Genomic DNA, 20,147 nt, shown 5'->3' with positions numbered 1-20,147 from the left:
ATCTTTATATTTGTATTGAAAACATTCACTATGATATAGCTTCTTTATAACATGATTTTAAATTAATCTCACTGTTTCCAGTATAACATTTTTGGTTGAATGGATGTGCCTGTTAGAATCCCTCAAAAAAAGTGTGATTTCAAAGAGAACTGACCTCTACTTTAATTCATGTGCTTGTCCCCTCATCTGCTTTGCCCCGCCCCCCTTACAGAGGCACAAGGTGTCACCTGTATCCTCACAAAACAAACACTTTTTCAGATTTCTGGGGTCTGCTGGTGTCGTAACACACCAGCTCCGGCACAGTAACTGCTTTTTAAACAGATTCATGGAATTATCAGGAAAACAGGAAAAGGAGAGTCTGACTCCCTGTGTGCTTTGGAAGGAAGCCCGCCAAGCATTCCTGTACCTGTCGGAGGACCCCACATCTCATCGGTCCACCTGCTCCGTTGCATGTCCCCTGGGTCCTTGGGGACCAGCCAGACTTCAGCAGAAGCTACTCCTCCCAGACACACTCACACCCTTCTCTCCCGCTCTCTCTCTCTTTCACCCTCACTCTTCCACAATAGCCTAACCAGCCGTCCCCAAGGAAACGCATGAATATGGAGGAGGCTGCCCTAGAAGAGCATGATCCACTCACACACACACTGTAACACTCTCCTTTCACTCAGTTATTTATTTATGGATACCTGGATTGCAAGCTGGAGGCACTCCCATCCTCCACCCTAACACTTCTCCTCCCTCATGCCCTCTGAGTGGCCGCTTGTGAAAATGGCGGGGGGCAAATTCAAAAGAGGTTGCTCTTCCTGCACTAAATGTGTGTCAGGCATTCTGGTGAAAAAACTAATACAGTGACACAGTGGAGTGATATTCCAGCTGTGGTTACAGCGAAGATGTCCGCTGAACTATTACCGTGTATCAAAGGGCTGTGCACTTTCTCCTTTCCTGACGCCAGACCGGCATGATTCTCAAGAATACTACAGACTGCTTTGTTTTTCACAGACAAACACGCAAGTCTGTGTTCCTGTTGACAATACCCGACCTCCCTACGGAGGCAGCTGTTCCGTCCACCATGCAGAGACACGTGCATGCAAACGGCACTGAACGCACATATGCCAAAGGATTAATACTTACAAGTGTGCATGTATCTTTTTTTTTTCCCACACATACACAGAGCATGCACACAGTTTCCACACAGTCTGCACTTTGCACACAGAGAAGTGAGTGTGTGGGCAGGCCCTGGCAGGGTATTGCTTATCCAGGGTGGTGATTTATCTGTATAGTGAAAGCCTGGGCTGTGGAAGGTTAGATTCTGCCAACTTTTGTTGTCCTCTGACCAACCGGTGCCCACGTGTGGCACTCTGGGGCACGCCTGTCCCTTTCAATAACCTGCACTGAAACCTAAATCCTAGAGTGAGTCCCTGCATGCATTGGAGAAATGGCCACCTCTTCTTCTGAGCAAAGTGACCCTGATCATTTTTAAAGCCTAATGTAATGTACCAAAGCTCATTTAGTTTAATTAGTGTGCCTGTTAATGGAGCTAGTGTACAAACAAATGATGACCCTGTAAGCTGGAGCAGCACCACAAAAAACAAGCCAAGCTGGGCTTCAGCCTTACTAATGATGTTGCATCATTAAAAGACATTTCACACACTCCACTAATAATTTCCTTAGGGTTGATCTAAAAATATATAAATAAAAATGCATCTTGAGTTTGATTAGTTGGAAAGTTTGACTTTTCAGGGTTTCTGAGCAGCAGGATGACAGGAGGAGCCAAATGTGTCTGAATGCTTCTGATTTCCTGCTTTGGATCAGAATACCATAAGCTGTCATCCACTGGAGAGGAAGTCTTTTCATTTCAACACAGATGGACTGGCACCGTAGGAGCTGATGTCTGCAGGCCGAACAGGGCACAGAGTATGTCTAAGCCATATGCATGCAGACATATAGATTCACACCCACACAGATGCATCATCACATAGGGAGGCACTTTTGGAGCATGTCATAAAGTTTTTACTCTCGCTGCAGGTCATCAAGTAAAAGTGATACCACCTTACTATATGTATATGCTTTTTATTTTTTTTAAGGGTAGGAACTAGGCATGCTTGACACATAAAAATGCATAGATTTTTAGTCCAATTCAAAAGTAAAACTATTTATCTTGAAAATATATATATATATTTTTTTTTTTTTTCTCAACTACATAAATTTAGTAACGGCATGATGTCAGATTCTCCAAAATAAAAACGCTTAAACAGAAGGGTCTGTATTCACAAGGGATCCTAAGACTAAAAGTAGTTCAAAGGGATTTAATTTTAAAAGAAATCTTAAAATTTGTCAAATTCTAAGATTTAATTGTAATTGTATCTCAGTAAGATAAAAGCCGTTCACACATAAGCTTACACTTTAAAGGTATAGTGGAGGATGTTCTTTTTCCGGGTGGATCACCTAAATAAGTGGTCCCCCTAACTGTCAATCATTCTGGTGATATGTTTACGAAAGGTTGTCCTACATGCTCCTCCCCATTTTCACTTACCGGTGGTGAGTCTGACATAGTGGAAAAATTGCAAATCTTTTTTTTTTAGAAAGTAAGCTTGTACAGGTGATGCAAACAGCAACTTTTAAACAGAGCGTGCACGAGGAGAAATGGGCTTGTGCATTCCCTCATACATGTTAAATAGGCGAATCCTCTTGGGAGCGGGTTCAGGGTTGTGCATGTGCATTTTTTTTCCTAAAGTGGAGAAGGTGGGTCTTTTCAAAAATTCGCAAAAATCCTCCACTATACCTTTAAGAAGATGGCAGAAACAAAGAATACTTTGGCATACATGAGCAAATAGGCCTCTTTAACATTTCCCCCTCTGCTAATGATAAATTAGCAGAGGGGGAAATGATTTGTTTCAGCAGCCAGAATGATTAAAAGTATGCCTCTAATGACGTGATTTTATTGAAATAAAAAGTAAAAAAAATGTTGAATAATCATGAATAAATGGTGGAAAATGTACAGGATTATACAAGGATTTTAGTATTATGTATACAGTGTAAAATGCTCTTAATGGTTAACATTTTTAAAAATGGATGGAGAATAAATGCATGAATATACAAAGCAAAGATAAGCAAAAGATACAATAATATTCATTCTAAACGAACATGTAGATGAGGTATGAACGTTTTTCCTTTACATGTTGATGACCAGAAACCCAAATAGTCATCTAGATATTTGGACCAGTGATGCCATCTCCTCTCTGGCTTATGATTGCTGTATATCATGCTTTTCACTTTGCAGGCTGGTGTATAAAATCTGAGAAAAAGACTCTCATAGAAAAAGACAGCTTCTTTTATACCCTGATACTGGAACCAATTTACCTTTCACTCCTCTATTCAAGCACACAGAAGTGTGCAGAAAGCAGACACAGCTACCCATCCAGTTGGGTTTGCTTTACCTTTTTTCTCTATTTTATTGTGAAATCAAACTGTTTTATACAAGGACATCACAGTGAAATGTTTCAGGTGAGCCTATGTTAATTCCAAACAGACGGAGAGGTAAAATGGACAGCATGGTGATTAAACACAAAAATATAAATACGGATGAGGATGTAAAGGTTTTTACACATTTTTATAATCAGAGACAATATAATTATATTAAATCTCATCATGAGACACATTTCTTAATCCAGTCTTAATTATCCACTCTTCATGGATAGGTGGGAGTGTGCTTGTCTTGTTTTGTTTGTATTTTGTCAACCAATTACAGTTCTTAGGAGACAGAATCACACCTAGCAGGGTCATCCACACCTCCTGAGTAATAGAAACGCCTGTCAAGTCTTTAGTTATAATCAGGAAATGTCTGAATTACTTTAGTTAAAACTTCTTGGCGGGATTACTCAGGCTTAATTAGGAGATTATTGAAGGGACCAGATTTATAAAATCCATCTCATCCCTTAAAATTACAACTTTTAAAATTTCCAATAAATCACTTTTTAGCTCTCACCCACTCTGTGACGCATATAATTATCACTATTATTATATCTGAAGGTATGAAGACTTGAAAAAAACATTCTGCTGTGTTATGGTGTAACTTGTTGTTTCTCAATCTCTCTATTATTTATGTGATATAAAATATTTCTAATTTTGATCAAATTCTTTAGGGTTAGAAAAAAAAAAAAAAACAAGAAATCAGATTAACCCTAACGCAAAACTTGTCACAGTCTTGGTTCTGTTATGTTTTACTGTGCTCCATTTTTTCTAGTTTTATTGGTTTAATTCCTATTTTGTTGTGTTTTCTGGATATATTTTAGTTCTTATGTTTTTAATTGTTGCCCTCTTGTGTTGGTCTTCTTTTCCCTAGCTCCATTCTAGACTCCTCTCTTCACACCTGCTCCCAATCAGCTCGTTAGTCCTCTCTTTATTTAGTCTCCCATAAATACTCTCCTTGTGCAGTTCCTCAGTACTGGTTCCTCGTCCTGCATTGTCTTACTTCGTCTTGCCCTAGCTCCTCGTGATTGTCTCCATGGTTCTGGTACAATTTGTGGTGCAACAATCCACATACACTAAAAACTCATAGTGTTACAATTATTATGACCTTGGATACATAAAATCAAATTCATAGATAGTATTTTTTTCTTTTTTTGGATGATAATAATATTTATTAAGAAAGCATTTGATTTATCAGAACTTTTAATAAAACAAATATACTTTACAAGGTTATTGAAAGCTTTCAAATGCAGAAGAAGATCTTAAAGCGGATCTGCTGCTTTACGGAGCTGGGGAAGGTTTTTTGCTAGGGTTGTTACACAGTTCTTTGAATTTAACTTACACTTTGACTTAAAAAGATGTCTCTCATTTTCTCTTTCTTTTTTTAGACACCCTGCCTGCGAGTCTAATAACCAAGCACACAAACAAACACATGCACGCGATACCAATTAAAAGTTTCATGTAAATCAATACACCTGATATTACAACCCTTCTATATTACGTGGCCCAAGAGAAGAGCAAACGCTTAATTTACAGTCGCAGACTCCCTCCCCAACTGCTAACTTTTGCAGACATGGTTTTTCACAAGACTAAAATTCCTGGACCATTTAAGATATCTCAAAAATTAAAAATGTACCAGAAAGCAGAGATAAAGGCTTGCGACCCTACAGTTCTAATTATGGCAGGATGTACTATAGGGCTTCAGTAGTGCTGTGACCGTCTCTTCACAGACCTGATTCAGCGGCGCATCAGATGGTTGTAAGGTGAGCTTCTCAAAAGTGACAGTGGTGACAGTCAAACACACCAGAAAAAAGAGGGCCAATCAGGAGCTTTTGGACGGTCTAAACTCAGGGAAGCTGGCTTCAGTCTGCAGTCTTAGGTCCTAGTACTCAACGTTTGTCGATGTACTTTAACGTAACATTTTTTTTTGGTTGATAAGAAAAAATTTATTATGTCCTACTTCCTTGATTATGATTAAAAAACATCACCTTTAGCTATTTTAGAACCAGTTTCAGAAATATTCTGAATGTTAAAGTACAGAAGCACATGTTACAATTTATCAAAAGAAGAGCAGCAGAATGAAAAGGTTGAGAGAAAAGAAAGCCCCCCTCCCTCCAATGAATAAAAAAAAAAGCCTGAAGTGCACCCATTTTTGAACTGTGAAGGATGAATAAATGCAACACCCGTCATTGTGGGGTATGATGCCAAGCACTCTAGGAATGTGATGTGAAGCAATCAAAAGGGCTTCAAAAAGAAGAAACCATGATGCAACCAACTCTTTGCAACCTTGGACACCATTGTTTTTACTTTAATACCAAAAAAAAAAAAAAAACTTGACAAGACGGACAACCAACTGGGTAAGATTAAATGTTCGGCCTAAAGGCTGGAATTAAAAATGTATTTAGAAATGAATGAGGAGAAGAGGTCACAAAGTAAAATGAAAGAGTTGAGAAGTGTAGCTCGTGTTCATCTCATGTCAACCTTCACTTGAAGAATCATTCATTAGTAAGAAACAAAAAAAAAATCACAGGTGAATCCAATTCTTTCATTAGTTTTACGTTGAAATTTGTTCATTCTAATTTTTTTCAAACCATTTTACAGTAGTTGCTAAGAAACTGTGAGGTATTAGATGCACCTCTATTACACAGACAGCTGGAAAAAGCACCCTAATAACAGGCATGTCAGGGCAGGTTCTTTCTAAGGTCACCCCTATCGGTTAACCTTCCCTTATGGCTACTTTGTTTCTTTTTTGCTCCCTTCTTCATAAACAAACAAAAAATAACTTGCAGAACTGACATCTATTTACATTTTTACTTATCCATAACATTCACTTGTCCAAAAAGGCAACGATACTCACTCTTGCACAGCTCGGGCTATAGACAGCGCCGTGGAGCCGGTCTCATTAACACTGTCCAGGGTCACGTTCGGCAGGTCATCATCGTCACTGTCACTTTTGATCTGCCTTGGTGACAGGCCATTGGGGTCTGAGTGTGCTGCAGGGATGGGAACATGGAAACGGGAGTCAGATACATGACACTGGAGCTGTAAACCTATAAGGCGTATCACATTGTCTGTGCTGAAAAGCATCACTAAGTCTAATGAAATAATTCAATTTCATTCAGTTCAAACATGTCTAGTCATTTTTAGCTCTGCGTTCATAAAATATATATTCCTTTTACAAAGAGCTGTGTCCTCAGCCCTCGTATTTCCAATTCCCAACTTGTGGACTGAGCAGTGAACCATGACACTAAACCCAGTGGCTGCGCATTTACAGAGTAAAGAGAGCGCATGAAAGAGGAGACGCACACAAACACACATCCACACATAATCTATAAGAGTTTAAAGCTAGAGAGATAAGAAGCTGGGTGGAGCACTGTTTGGCTGTTGCTGCAGTTGTGGAAACATTAAATGATTTTGTCGTTGCGTGCCCCTGTTAAAAAAATGTAATATAGCTGAATCCAAAGTGCATGTGTACGCATGAGTGTTGTTTCCTAACATATATTACAAAATATTCATGCACATTAAAAGTTTTGTTTTATGTCACATCATATGTTCAAACATTAAAATCTTTTACATGTTTTTTTTATATGATACACGAACAGAATGCTGTATTATTTTAAACAGGAATGAAAATTCCAACAAATTTTTTTTATTACCAAATAATCTGAAATTTTTACTTTGATGCCCCTAAAAGAAGCGTAATCAGATGGCTACACTTGGAAGTCATCAGTCATCCTTTGTTAGAGAGTATTAGTGAACAACAAACATTATAAAGACTGAGAAACACACCAGTATCCTAAGCTTTGAAGATCTCTGAGAGTGCTGTTTAATCCACAATCCAAAACCGAAAGAGTATGGAGCAATTCAAACTTACTAAGAGACAGGCTGCCACCTAAACTTACCAGCTGAAAAATCCACAAAAGCAGTAAAAAGGCCTATGGTAACTCTGGAAAAGCTGCAGAGATTCACAGCTTAGACAAGAGAACCTCTTGACAGGACAATTGTTATTCAAGGAGCCTGGTTTGCAGTTTGAAACAAACCATGTAGACCAACAAAAGTGATGTGATGTGTGATTTGATCAGATTAGACAAAAGCAGAAATTTTAGTTGTAGCAAAGGTTATGTGTGGAAAACACCACCTGATTGCGCAACACATTTTCACTCCCACCTCACCAAATACTCATGCTTGGTCAAAGTCCCCTAAGCATCACAAACATGTACTTACAGGTTGGGGACGTTGTATCATGTGACAAAAAAAAAAAAAAAAAAAAAAAAAAAAAAAAAAATTTAGCCAACACAGTTATTATTGAAAGCTTTAGGTGGGCATGGTAACATGTATATAAGTGTCTGATCAGGTTTAGGGGTTAGGTTAAAGGATGGGTCATTATTTACATTACAGCTTAAAGAAACATTTTCTAAGTTAGGTACCACCATTGCATCAGTATCTACTACATAAACCTACTGTATGGATGGCTCTAGAGTGGTAAAGGATCTGGTCCTGACCCCTGTTATGACTCCTGTACTCGACACATTATACTAAATCAGTTTTTTTATGATGATATGGGCTGACAGAATAAAGCATGATTGACTGTATCCTTAGACAAATCTAATCATACCCCTTTACAGTTTAATTTAACAATTATTTATTCAGCAAATGTATAGAAACACCAATGCATAGACCATCACAATCCTAAATATACAATAAAAACTACAGTATGATCATTTAGATCAAAGCAGTTGTGTGTTAAAACAAACCAGAAACAAGAGAGAGGAAGGAAATAATTCAATCTCAATATCTTTTAGCAAAAAGTGACATTAACTGCCTTTACCAAACGTTCATGAAATTCTTCTATTCCTTTCATTTTACTTCCCAAATATGCAGAAATGCTGGTTTGTAAAGTTAAACGATACTAAAAGTTTTGTGAAATGACAAAATGTGCAAAGGAGCATAAATACTTATATAAGGCACTTTGCAACTGACAGAAATAAAACCCACACAGCTCTATAATCAGCAAGTACAAATTATCCTTTACCTGACTGCTCTTGTTTGCTAAGCCACAAAGAAAAAAGTCTCATGTCACTGAAATAAATCTTTAAGTCAGTTGGACAATTTCACATGCAAGAAAGTTACATCATTGTGACAATTCGTCCTTTGGGCAGAAATTCGGGTACTTTGCCAGAGCTCAGAGAGATCTGTCTCCATGGACACAGGAAGCGAACATCCTGGAGTACTCCAGAAATCATTGTCAAGAAGAAAAAAAACATAAACACAGACCTGATCGAGAGTACTTGTCAAAGAAAAGGTGCTAAAATCTGCAGTAATGGAGCAGTTTCACAATTAGACTGGAAAAAAAGCAAAGAATCTGAAATTATATGGCAAAGATTTTATGTCTGAAGATAATACACCCGGCAGATGGAGCATATATGGATATATAGAGTGGTGTTCACTAATGTCTGCATCTCTAGTTACTCTGAGCTTTAGGCTTTTATAAGCTATCAGGACTTCACCTCCTCTGCCCTCTCAGCTGAGACTGTGTCCATAATGGTCCATAATAATGGTCTTGAGTTGGGAGCCGACATGGTGTTATTACTGAAGGGGTGGAGTGGAGGGGACACAGAAATAATCCTTAACTCGGCTGGACTTTTGCTTTGAAAGGTTCTGCACTGTCGCCACAGATGAAGACATGCAGAGTGGTCAGCGGCCCTGTGAACAACCTGTAATTAGTTCAAAATGCATCACTGGAAGGGGGGGGGGTTCTGAAAGACGGACACAAAGGAGTATTGGTGGAGAGGTGGGCAGAGCGCTGGATTTCTTTCTTTCGCTCCTGTTGTTTCCAGTCAAGCCCTGTTTCCATGAAAACCTCCTGCCGGAGACAGGCAGACAGCAGTGAGAGAAAAGGATACCCACCCTCACTGAAAGAGGGTGGCCGACCTTTATGTGTGTGTGTGTTTGCACAGAACAGTGGGTGTAAGAGTGCATCTATAGGTCTTAGTTGAGAACTGAAAAAGGTGCTCATAATAAAGTTCTCCTTGGGGAGGAGGGGGCTTATTTTAATGCTTTATTCAACCAGAAAAATCGAATAAATTAGTTAGAATAGTAATAAGGACCGACCAGGTCATGTTAAATCAAAAGAGCACTAGCAATACAATTCATGCACAACAGAAAAATGTAATTGGCAGCCTCATCAGCTAAAAACTTAACGTGTCGGTTATTCACACTTTGAGACAAGCTGCATTTATTGGTCAGAAATTTACATAGCATCTTAACACTATGTAAACTCTATCAATTGCTTAAAAAGGTGTGATGAAGCATTTATTATATTTCACCAGCATAGTAAAGCAAAGAGAACAAAGTTACAGATGTAATATTTTCTTAGCTTTAAAAAAGAGACTTATATTAATCCAGTGGAGGAAATTGGGATTAGCTCAAGTGTCTTTACAAACAGCTTGATAAAAAAAAAAAGATAATGATGTCATTTTAACGTTCAATCTATAATTGTTGGTGACAGAATGAAACTTCAGACACTGAACATATTTATTTAAGGTTGCCTTTTTCATTCAAAACTAGAATTGAGTTTCCCAAAATTTAATCTAACAACATCAAAAAGAATGTTTAAAATTACATAAATGCTGTAGGGCCTGATAACCTGTCGAATCAACAGACATCACTGTGTATTTTGCATAAAGGTGAAAATTAGCATTCAATGGGCCTCATGAAACATTTTGTGTTCTTGTCATAACTTTCTCTTATTTTTTCACCTAGGCTCCTAAAAGCGCACCGCATCAGATTCAACACATTCTTAACTTCAGATAACTTTGTACATAATTCTCGTTAATATGATGCATTCCACCCTGTGCATAAGGGAGTGCATTCATGAGAATTTCAAATGCATTTTAAACTAAAAATAATTTGATCCAAATGTTGTCAATAACATGTTGAGCAAGAGCAAGAGAGCCAATGAAAACTAATGGTGGAGGTGAGTGGTGCACCATATAATGTAATGAGTTCACCATCAACCAACATGAGACAACATACTGTAAAATCTCCTTTTAATACACGTGTACTCCTGCAATGTACATTTCCAGACCACGTGTCATCTTTTCATTGCACTCAATACATTGCACTAAATATTAAAATGTTAATAGTGAAACCCTAATTTGACAAATTCAGACAAACCCAAACATTCTACGCTTTATAAGTAACAACAAAGCCAAGGAGCTGCCAAAAAGTGAAATGAATACATGTGTTAGGGTTAGAAGAGTTTCAAACAGCAATGCACTGCTGAACCGCATTTCTAAACTTTCTATTCATTTTCTGTTCCAGAAGTTATTTCAATAGTAGCTTGATCTCAGAAAGAGCTCAGTGACAGTTCTTTCTTTAGATGAAATGACAATAAATTAAACCTGGATTAAATTGCAACTGGATACCACATGCCAGCTTTAAGTGTAGTGACAGATATTTCTGTGAATAAAACCCATCCAGGAGGAATACTTAAAAACCCAACTGAACGAGGTGCCTAGTTTTCACACAATATGGTTCTGTGGGAAAGATATCTAGCCAACCAATTTAGTTTATTTTCAGTTTTATATATTTGACCATATGATATTGGGCTTTCAATACAGAAACATAGCAAACATATCTAATCCAAACAAAATTATTAGCCAATATCAGTCTATCAATGCACTGTCAAAACTCCCTTGCCTTTGTAGTACAGCAGTGATTGGGCAAGTGATGGAGTACACCCTGTTAAGTTCAACATTCTTTGCAGTAATACCCAATATGCTGTTGGAATTTTGACCGGAGCCTTTTTTTTATCATTAAGTCTTATGTGACAAATTAGCACAATAGTCTGCTTGTCTTGTTGGCCTGCTACATCCACCACACCCAACGCGCAACACTAATTCACAGTATTTCCTCTGTTTCGGTTTGATTCTATTAGAGCCAATGCTGAGTATTGCATGCATGCAAGCATGTGTTTGTTTATGTGCCACCCATCTTTAATATCCAGCAACATCCACACCCTTTGGTGCAAGTTTTGTTTTTCTTATACTTCCCGCTTCTTTCCTCTCCTCTCCATGAAAGCAGATAGACGGTATTTAAAAAGCCCCATCTCTAAGGACCACCCCACCCAAGCAGCCAAGTGTCTGTCTGAGCATATGCTCTAATTACACCTTTGTTGTTTTGCTTGTATGTACAGAACATACTGTACATGGGCGTGAGTGCAATTCTAAATGCGTCTATCCGTTTTCTGCAGGGAGTGACGAGGAGCGACCTCTTTTGCAACCATAAGCTGCTCTGTGTACTTCGTGGACTCGGACTGAAACACCTCCTGTAGGCTTTCTTCCAGCAGCTGGCAGTAAAACCACACACACAAAAAAAAAAACTCAATACACAGTAAAGATTGTACCAGAAGTCTAATACTCAAACTATCTTACATATCTGCCTTTGAAGACAGGCTGTTGAAGACAGAAATGCCATTTTATCTGTAAACCTTATCATTATTCAAAAGGTGCAACATGTTTGCATCCAAAGACCATTTATAAACACCTTCGGCAATAAATCTGCAGGTAAATTAACTATACTCCTCAGAACAGACTTAAAACAACTGTACACACCATGGGTTACAATATCCAATGTCACAATCCCCTTAATACCACACCACCCTTTTTCCTTCCACTTAACCTTTCCTCAATATATTTAAATGTAATAATCTATCAACAGCCAGTTTCTTAAGCAATATTCTGTAGTGGCTTACTTTAAATGTGAAGAAGGTCAAAGAGAGTGTGCTTGATATCTTGAAGTCAGCAATTTTCCCCACGATTATGTTAAAAATGTATTAACACACATGAAAATTACTTTACCCATCGTTTTGGAGTAATGTGCCGGAATTGATTCATTAGCCATAAACCTTAATTCTCGAAATTCAATAAAAATATAGACTTCCAATATCTCTTAAACTATGATTGTTTTATGCTGGTGAAGATTCTCAGTCATCCAGGTCATGGTCATTCCAAAAAAGTAAAAAAAAAAAAAAATCCACTGGGCTTGGTTTCCAAGTTTTGAAATGGAAGCATTTTCTATAAAAATTGTCACAACTAGCATTGAGTTGGAAGCTTTATTTATATAGTTTATATTTTGGGCTACCATATAAAGCTTTATGCTAATTCTGACATTTTGAATTGAAAAAGCATCCTGGATGGGAAGCAAAACATCTTCAAACTTGGAAACAAAGTCCAGTGGATTGTTGTTGTTTTTTTACTTTTTTGGTATGATCATTTTAATTGGACCTTTTTTCAGATGGGAATAAATACGAGTGAGCTTTTCAGCATTAATATCTCCAGGATGGGCTGATATAAACCAATTGTTTATAGTACATTATGCCCATTTTAACGAAGAAGAATCCATGATAGTGTGGGCCTTTTTTTCATACCAAGACAGTGGGAACCTTATTAGATTGAACAGCTACACTATAAGGAGATTTTATAAAGAAAATTGGGTAGTCTCTGCTATGAATCTCCAATTGGTTTTTCCATTATTGGTATAATATAAAAATTCAAAGTCCAAAAGAAAATTATGTCCTCATCAGACACAGATCACATGTCTTCAGCTTGATGTGGAATTTTCAAAAGGTTCTTGAGTTTATGATACTGGAAGAACAGATGAATTTATGTTGAAGATGATAGCACATCTTTGGCACAACATCTTTTGACCTTATGTCTGCACTGTATCGTTTGTAACCAGTAGAAGGTGAGGCATTTAAGAGCAGTTGGAGGAGACATCTATTAGGAAGCAGACAACCTTTCTATGCAAAAAAAAAAGTCACTAATCTGCCATTTCTTCTTTTCTTTACATCCATTAAGTTAAACTTTAAGATAAACATTTCCTCACCGACACTACTTCAAAATTTATCGTTGAGGAAAAAAAAAAAAAAACAGCTTAATAAAAAGAAATGCTTTACAAAGCCTAATGAAAACAATCTAGAGTGGAGCTGCCTTGACTTGGTACAAAACGTTTGCAAGGATGTCTGGCTTCACAAAAGCAAAGTGGAAAGAAAAAATAGCTGGTAAAACAATTCTCTGCTGTGTTGTATGTAAAGTTTACCTGGTAGCCAATGATATCTGGTACTGTAGATGCATGGAATCTAAAACTCTGTATTTACTTTTATGGGTTCTTTGATTTTAAACTACAGGAGAACCACAAAAGAATTACATTTTTTCTTTCAATTCCAAAAAGAACAACGTCATCCTCATAAATATGTAGTAAATCCAAAGAGTATGGTCTCACCTTTGCCCTGGCTTTTGGCCTCTTCCAGCAGAGGTAGCATGATAGCACTGTTGAGGCTGGAGGGCGACCGTACTGCAGTGGTGTACATGAGGGGCAATGACTGTACCACAACTGGGATGCGGTGAACATGGCCGGCCAACTTCCCAGCTCCCTGCAGGCTCAGAGGACTGGACGGAGGCGGTGGCACAGACTGCAGAATGTGCAAATACGGCTGACCTCTCACCCCGCTTCCGGGGGCAACCAGGGGGCCTGGAGTGAGCACTGAGGTGGCTGAGGTGATAACCGATGGAGAAGACGAGGAGGAGGAGGATGAAGACAATGAAGATGGAGAAAAGGCGGATCTGTGGGGGGGCGACATCGAGGAGGTTGTGCTAGTGGTGGTGGTGGAGGACAAGGTCAAGGGACGGGGCTTGTTGATTGACAGGTCCACTGGTTCTGTCTGCGTGTGGAAGTGCAGGTCATGATGAGCGAGGAGGTCTTCTGGAGGTTCAGATTTAACTCTGCTGAGAAAGAAGGGGACGCCATCCATCGCAGAGTAAGGTCGAACTTTAGGGGACTGTAGGAGTAAAACAAAAAGGACATTAAGAGTTTTGTTATTTTAAAGCTGTAGAAATGCATTAACCTGCGACATACAAAACGGAAGAAACAAATAAGTGAATCACAGGCATAAAAAGCATCTGAAATCTAATCTTTTGCCCATCAGTGAGGCCAAAAAGTTGCCTGTTAATGAACAGGGGTCACAGACAATTGTTTTTACTCATTTATAGCTCTGCAGAAATAATTACTCGGCATGATAGCAATGTCACAAAAGGCATATGCAGTGACATTTATATACTGTAGAAAGGGGTAGCATCAAGGAAAGCAACATAAAATGCAGGAGTAATGATACTGGCGCTCACGCTCGCCTCCTCTAGTCTTTCTTTCCTCTTGGCGTGGGCCGCGCTCGCTCCCTCTTCCTCCTGTTTTCCATGACTCCCACTCAAATGCAGCTCTCTTGGCTACCCACGTATCTCTCCTAAATCTCTCTTTCTGACTGTGGAAAAACATCATGTGGGCTTAATTTCCTGACCGTCTCTTAGGCAAAGGGCCTCCAAAGGCCGATGCTGGTGGCTTGAAGGAACCCTAAGCACATCTTTGACTTAACACCAAGCAGATTGGGACAAGACTGTTTCATGTGGCTGCAAGTTTAAGGGAACGGTTTGAATCTTGAGAACACTGCCCATTCTGCAGTTACTGAATGTGTTCTGTAAACATAGAGACATTAGCCCTTGCTTATTAACAGTGTTTTGGTCATGAAATATTAAATTCTCCTGAGTCTGATCTGGCCAAAAGTCTTGCATCACTTAATTAACTGATTATTTAAAAAGCACTTTGCAGAGCTGTATCACTATCCTAAGCTCCTAAATAAACTAAATTAAAAAACAAAAAAAAGCAGGAACAGTAGAAAAACCGAAATGAGTCACTAAGCCTATTCTTTCCTTGAATAGACTTACATTTGCTTTTTACCCTACATAATTTGGAGAGAATTTCACATTAGCATGTGACAGCATTTTTATGCAGTAGTCCCTCGATTTAGCTCAATTTCTTTCTTAAATGAATAATGTTACCACAAGCAAATGCATTGTGTTCTAATTGAATGTTATGTAATAGAGCAATTAAAGCATGATTGTTTTAGGATGTATTTTCTTTGGTTTGTCTCTAACACATCAAGTTTGCTTTAAATTGTACAGCGTAGTTTTGGCTTTATGTTTAGGGTCGTTTTGAAGTCTTTTACACCCTCTGACAGCCTATGGTCCACTGGGGCATAGGCCTTTCATCTTCCCATCAATTTGACCCGCTTCCCTATCCACACTGAAGAAAAACATCCCCAGAGCATGGCATGCAACATTCATGTTTTACTGTGTGGACAGATAGTTTATGGTAAAGTATAGGTTTAGTTTAACACAACAGAGTTCTTTTTTTTTTTTTATAATTAATATTTAACAATAGGCAATAGTGCAAAGCACCTTCCATATGTTAAAAATATATCCTTCATAGCCTGTTGCAAACTGAGAATGACCTGTCTGCTTGACACACCTTAATAAGGGCGAGGTCTGTAATTTACGTTAAGAGACATTCCTACCTGAGCGACAGAGATCTGCAGCTCCGCCATACTTAGCACGGTAATCTTAATCAATTCTCTGATTAATGCAGTCATTAAGCTTCTTAATTCATGTGGACGGCCATGTTTTGGTAGATTTACAGCTGTGGCACATTCTTTTGCTGAGATGGAAGACTGCTTTATTAAAATGTCCACAAAAAATCTCCCCAACACTGATGGTTTAACAGAATAGATGCACAGGGTTATATTTATGGCTATTAGACTTTGAAGGGCTTCAAATAAACTCCATCCCTTTTAAAATGTATTTGTAACAAAAATGATCTAGCCTTTGCTTCATTTTCTACCAAATGCATTTTTTACCATGAAAAAATTGTTGTTCTTTTACAGTCAGATACATTGGGGGTTGTGACTATAACGTGGCAAAGTGTGATAAAGTTTAAGAGGTGTGAATATTTTTGCAAGACACTATAGTTAGAGTCCTTATTTGCACATTTCTAGAAACATTTCTGAGCGTGAAGGAACGGCTGATGATTCTGCTTGTACAACTCAGCCCCAGTTGTAAAACAAATGGTGCCCTATGAAATCTGCCCTCCTATAGCCTCGGGACCTTTGAAGGGTTCAGCTCAGGGCCACTGCTGTCAGGTCAAGATTCAAAATACATGACGGTCTGGTTCATATTTACCACCCACAATGTCTCTTCCGTAGAGTTTTATTACACTATATTTACTTGTCTTTAAGTTTATCCACACTACATAAAATTCAACATAAATTACTCTAAATATGATATACCAAATCCACCATATATATAGAAAACCAATGAGTTGATCCTTCTTCTTCCATATACATTTTTTTTCCATCGGTGCAGTTCAGTCAAAGACATTACTGGTTGCTCTTACAAAACAGAGCAACAATGAATATTTAAATCATCTAAACAGACTTTTCCTAATAATTAAACAAACAATTACATTATCCAAAGGTTTAATAGGATGATATTTAAGATGCTATGGATGAGAAATATATGGATGAGAACAGCTGCAGCCGTTGCATTAAAAGAACAGCCTCCCAACGTTTTAAATTGAGCTTCATCAATCTTCTGAAATACTAGTAGTTCATAAACAGGTAACTGTTGCTATTTTTCCACCTAAAAGAACTAAAACAAATCAAAAAGAGGAAGAGGGTTCAGAGTTATAGTTCAGTTACACAGGAATACCATGAGAGGAAGCTTGGCAGCTTTACAGATCTCGGCATATTGTGAGCCAACTTACTGTAGGTCACCTGCTATTCAGCTATAAATAAACTCTACAAAATAATTTTCTTCATACTTAATCTAGAAAAACTGTAATTAATATACTTAGAGAGTAAATAGTGATGTTGTACCTTGTTCAGACAGATGGATTATTATGCTGTTTTACTACAATTTATAAATATTTAACATAATGCTACATTATTCAATCAGTACTCTGACAGGAATTGCTATATTTTAAATGTTGATCTGTAGTTGCAGTGGATTAATATGACGGAATTAAAACCCAGCCTGGAAATTTGAGTACTTTTGGAACAATATGATCTGTTTCTCTAACAATTCTGGAGGTTTCTTTTTTTTTTATAAGCTTTTTCCAAGTTAATTTTCCATCAGTATTCAGTAACATATCAGATGGCACAGAGGCAAATATCTTCTAGCTATTTTTCAAAATATAAATGCGGAGACAATATGTAATTCAAATAAGGCGGATGATCTTCATAAAGGAAGTCGTGGAAAGAGCTCATTGTCTGAGGAGGTTTATTCTGTCAGAACCATAATCAAAGGGTTTAAAACACGTAGCTTTAGGAAACACAGCAAGATAAAAACCCAAAGTTATTTTAATACATCCAGATGCAATTATTAACATAGTAAGGGACTAAAAGATTGTGCGAAAAAAAATGTTTAGCTAACTTCTACAAGAGCAACATTTTAGAAGATCAAAGTTTCACGATAACAATAACAAAAATCCTGGTGCTGATCCTATTGTTTCCTATATAAGAGCCCAGAGTAAACACTACAAATGGGGAAAACAGTCTACACAGGTTAAACCTTGACAAAAGCCACAAATCAGTGTTTTGCCACAGAACTAAGAATCTCTAGTTTTGTAAACATCTTTATTACAACAACAATTTAGAGCTGCTCAATATAATGGTGATCTAAATTCAATATGCTTTCATATTTTAATATTTTTGCTCTAGAATAAAACCTAAAAAAAAAAAAAAATAGAATGGGATACTTTTTTTCTAATAACCCGACAAAATCCCAAACTGACCTTCCTGAGCAGTGGATGACTTTAACCTTCTGTATGCCATGTAGCCTTATCTGTAACTGGGGTTCAAGCTGTCTGACTAAAACTGCAGGGTGCAAGGGTGCATCTGTTACATATAGACTAAACACACACACACATATATATATATATATATATATATATATATATATATATATATATATATATATATATATATATATATATATATATATATATGTGTGTGTATATATGTGTATATATATGTATGTATATATGTGTATATGTATGTATATATGTGTATATATATAACTACGCCTCCTCATATATATATATGATTAAAAACTATATGACATCAAGCAAATAACATTCATGTTTAAATTCAACTGGATTCTGAGAAAACTACTCTGCCCACCCAATAGGACATTATTGTGACAAAAAAAGGATGACTGTTTATTACTTTAATAAAAAAAAAAACAGAAAACAATTTCTTCTGTCTAATTTTTTTAGAGGATGTTAACAAAAGCAATGATGCGTTACACAAAACACACAAACCAGAAAACTGTGTTTTTTGGGGCTTGGTTCAAAAACAACTCTCAACCGTCAAAAATGGAAAAAGCTGAAGCCACCCCCAGTCTCGTCTCAACAGACGCAAAAACAAACAAGCTCAGTCCTGCACACACACACACACACACACACACTGATACACACATAAAGATACGCCCGACCTGCCTGTCTGCCTCTGTCCTCATACATTGTCTTTATTAGGGGATACTGGTTAGCCGGGCAGATTTTCCAGCCCCTTGCAGGCGAATCTCCTAACGAGGCAGACCATTTCCAGCAAAGGATTGGCTTCGTGCCACTCAAATGAAGACCACATTTCGGCAGCAGTCTAAACTGTCTGCATCTGCCATGTAAAGGGGAAGCTCAGTCTGTTAGGGCAAGATTGGATCTCTGAGCACTTCAAAGCTGTGTGGGCTGCACAGCGCTCACATCCTGTCTATGACTGACATCACTACAAGGGGAATGATTTCAAACCCCAGGTATTAGGTAGAAGCACAGGAGCATGGCTCTTAAAGCCTTGAGCCACAGCTGAGAGCAGGACACCCAGAAAGGCAACCACCTGTCGCCACTTTTCCCAACCTCTCATATGTGGTGAGGAAGATGAATTTGTTATCAACGGAAGGCACCCTTATGGCTTAACAATTTTCCTCCAGATCGGCAACAACCTGATGGCTTATCAGAAGCCAGTATTTATCTACCACAAAGAGAAACACTGTGATGTTTTCCACAAAAATATGTTTCTCATACATTAGAAGTAAAAATACACCATTGATATTTTATGAGGGTAAATTGATCGTGTTTGAACACTAATCTATCGCAATTACAAATATTAAGTGGCCTGCACCCACTGAACACACCGCTATGACAGAAACACAGAGCCACACAGGCCTGGTAACCAAGCAACAGTCTCACAATAACAAGACCACTTCATTTCTAGGTATGTCATCGCAGGGAGTGTGGATATTGTACACTATGTGAGCTTTAAAAGCAGAGCAGCTGAAAAGTAACACTAAATCCTCCTATGTGTCTTTGCAGTTGAAAACTTGAGATAGAAGATGAATATTTCTGCCAACTCTAAATATATAGCAGATTTTTTCTGTCTCCATCCCAGCGCTTCCTAAAGTTGGGGCTAGAACCACCATTGCGGACCTTTAAACGCTGTTCTGTCTCAATTATTGCAGAGATATAAAGATAAGCTCTGAGTGTATAAAATCAGATCACTGATTATAAAGTCTGCAGGAATTGTTCTCACTTAATTAGCTTAGCATCATGTTTCTATATCTGAATCAGTGATTTGCTGGGGTCACAAGTCTAAGTCGTGACTATAGGGTGACCTATAAGCCTAAAAAGGGAAATACTGCTTTATCAGTGTCTGCAAAAGTAAATATATGAAAAAGTTTAGCACGTCATTTGATAGTGACCTTACAAATATGATATACGTATGTATGTAGGTTTTCTTAGAA

General features: G+C 37.9%; 1 protein-coding gene across 2 annotated transcripts in view; it reads right to left on the bottom strand.

Annotated features, from left to right (window-relative positions):
• klf12b (Kruppel-like factor 12b) overlaps positions 1-20,147 on the bottom strand; it is a 57,927-nt gene that overhangs the window by 14,237 nt on the left and 23,543 nt on the right. For both annotated transcript variants that reach the window (XM_038302374.1, XM_038302373.1), the window contains exons 3-4: positions 13,753-14,308; positions 6,326-6,461 (exon numbers count right to left, since the gene is read on the bottom strand). In XM_038302374.1, the coding sequence (XP_038158302.1) occupies positions 6,326-6,461; positions 13,753-14,308 (692 nt within the window). The remainder of the gene's footprint in view (positions 1-6,325; positions 6,462-13,752; positions 14,309-20,147) is intronic.

This window comes from Cyprinodon tularosa, unplaced genomic scaffold, assembly GCF_016077235.1.
Source record: "Cyprinodon tularosa strain WSP-4 unplaced genomic scaffold, ASM1607723v1 ctg49, whole genome shotgun sequence".
Lineage (NCBI taxonomy): Eukaryota > Metazoa > Chordata > Actinopteri > Cyprinodontiformes > Cyprinodontidae > Cyprinodon > Cyprinodon tularosa.
This window is presented reverse-complemented; position numbering and strand designations above follow the sequence as displayed.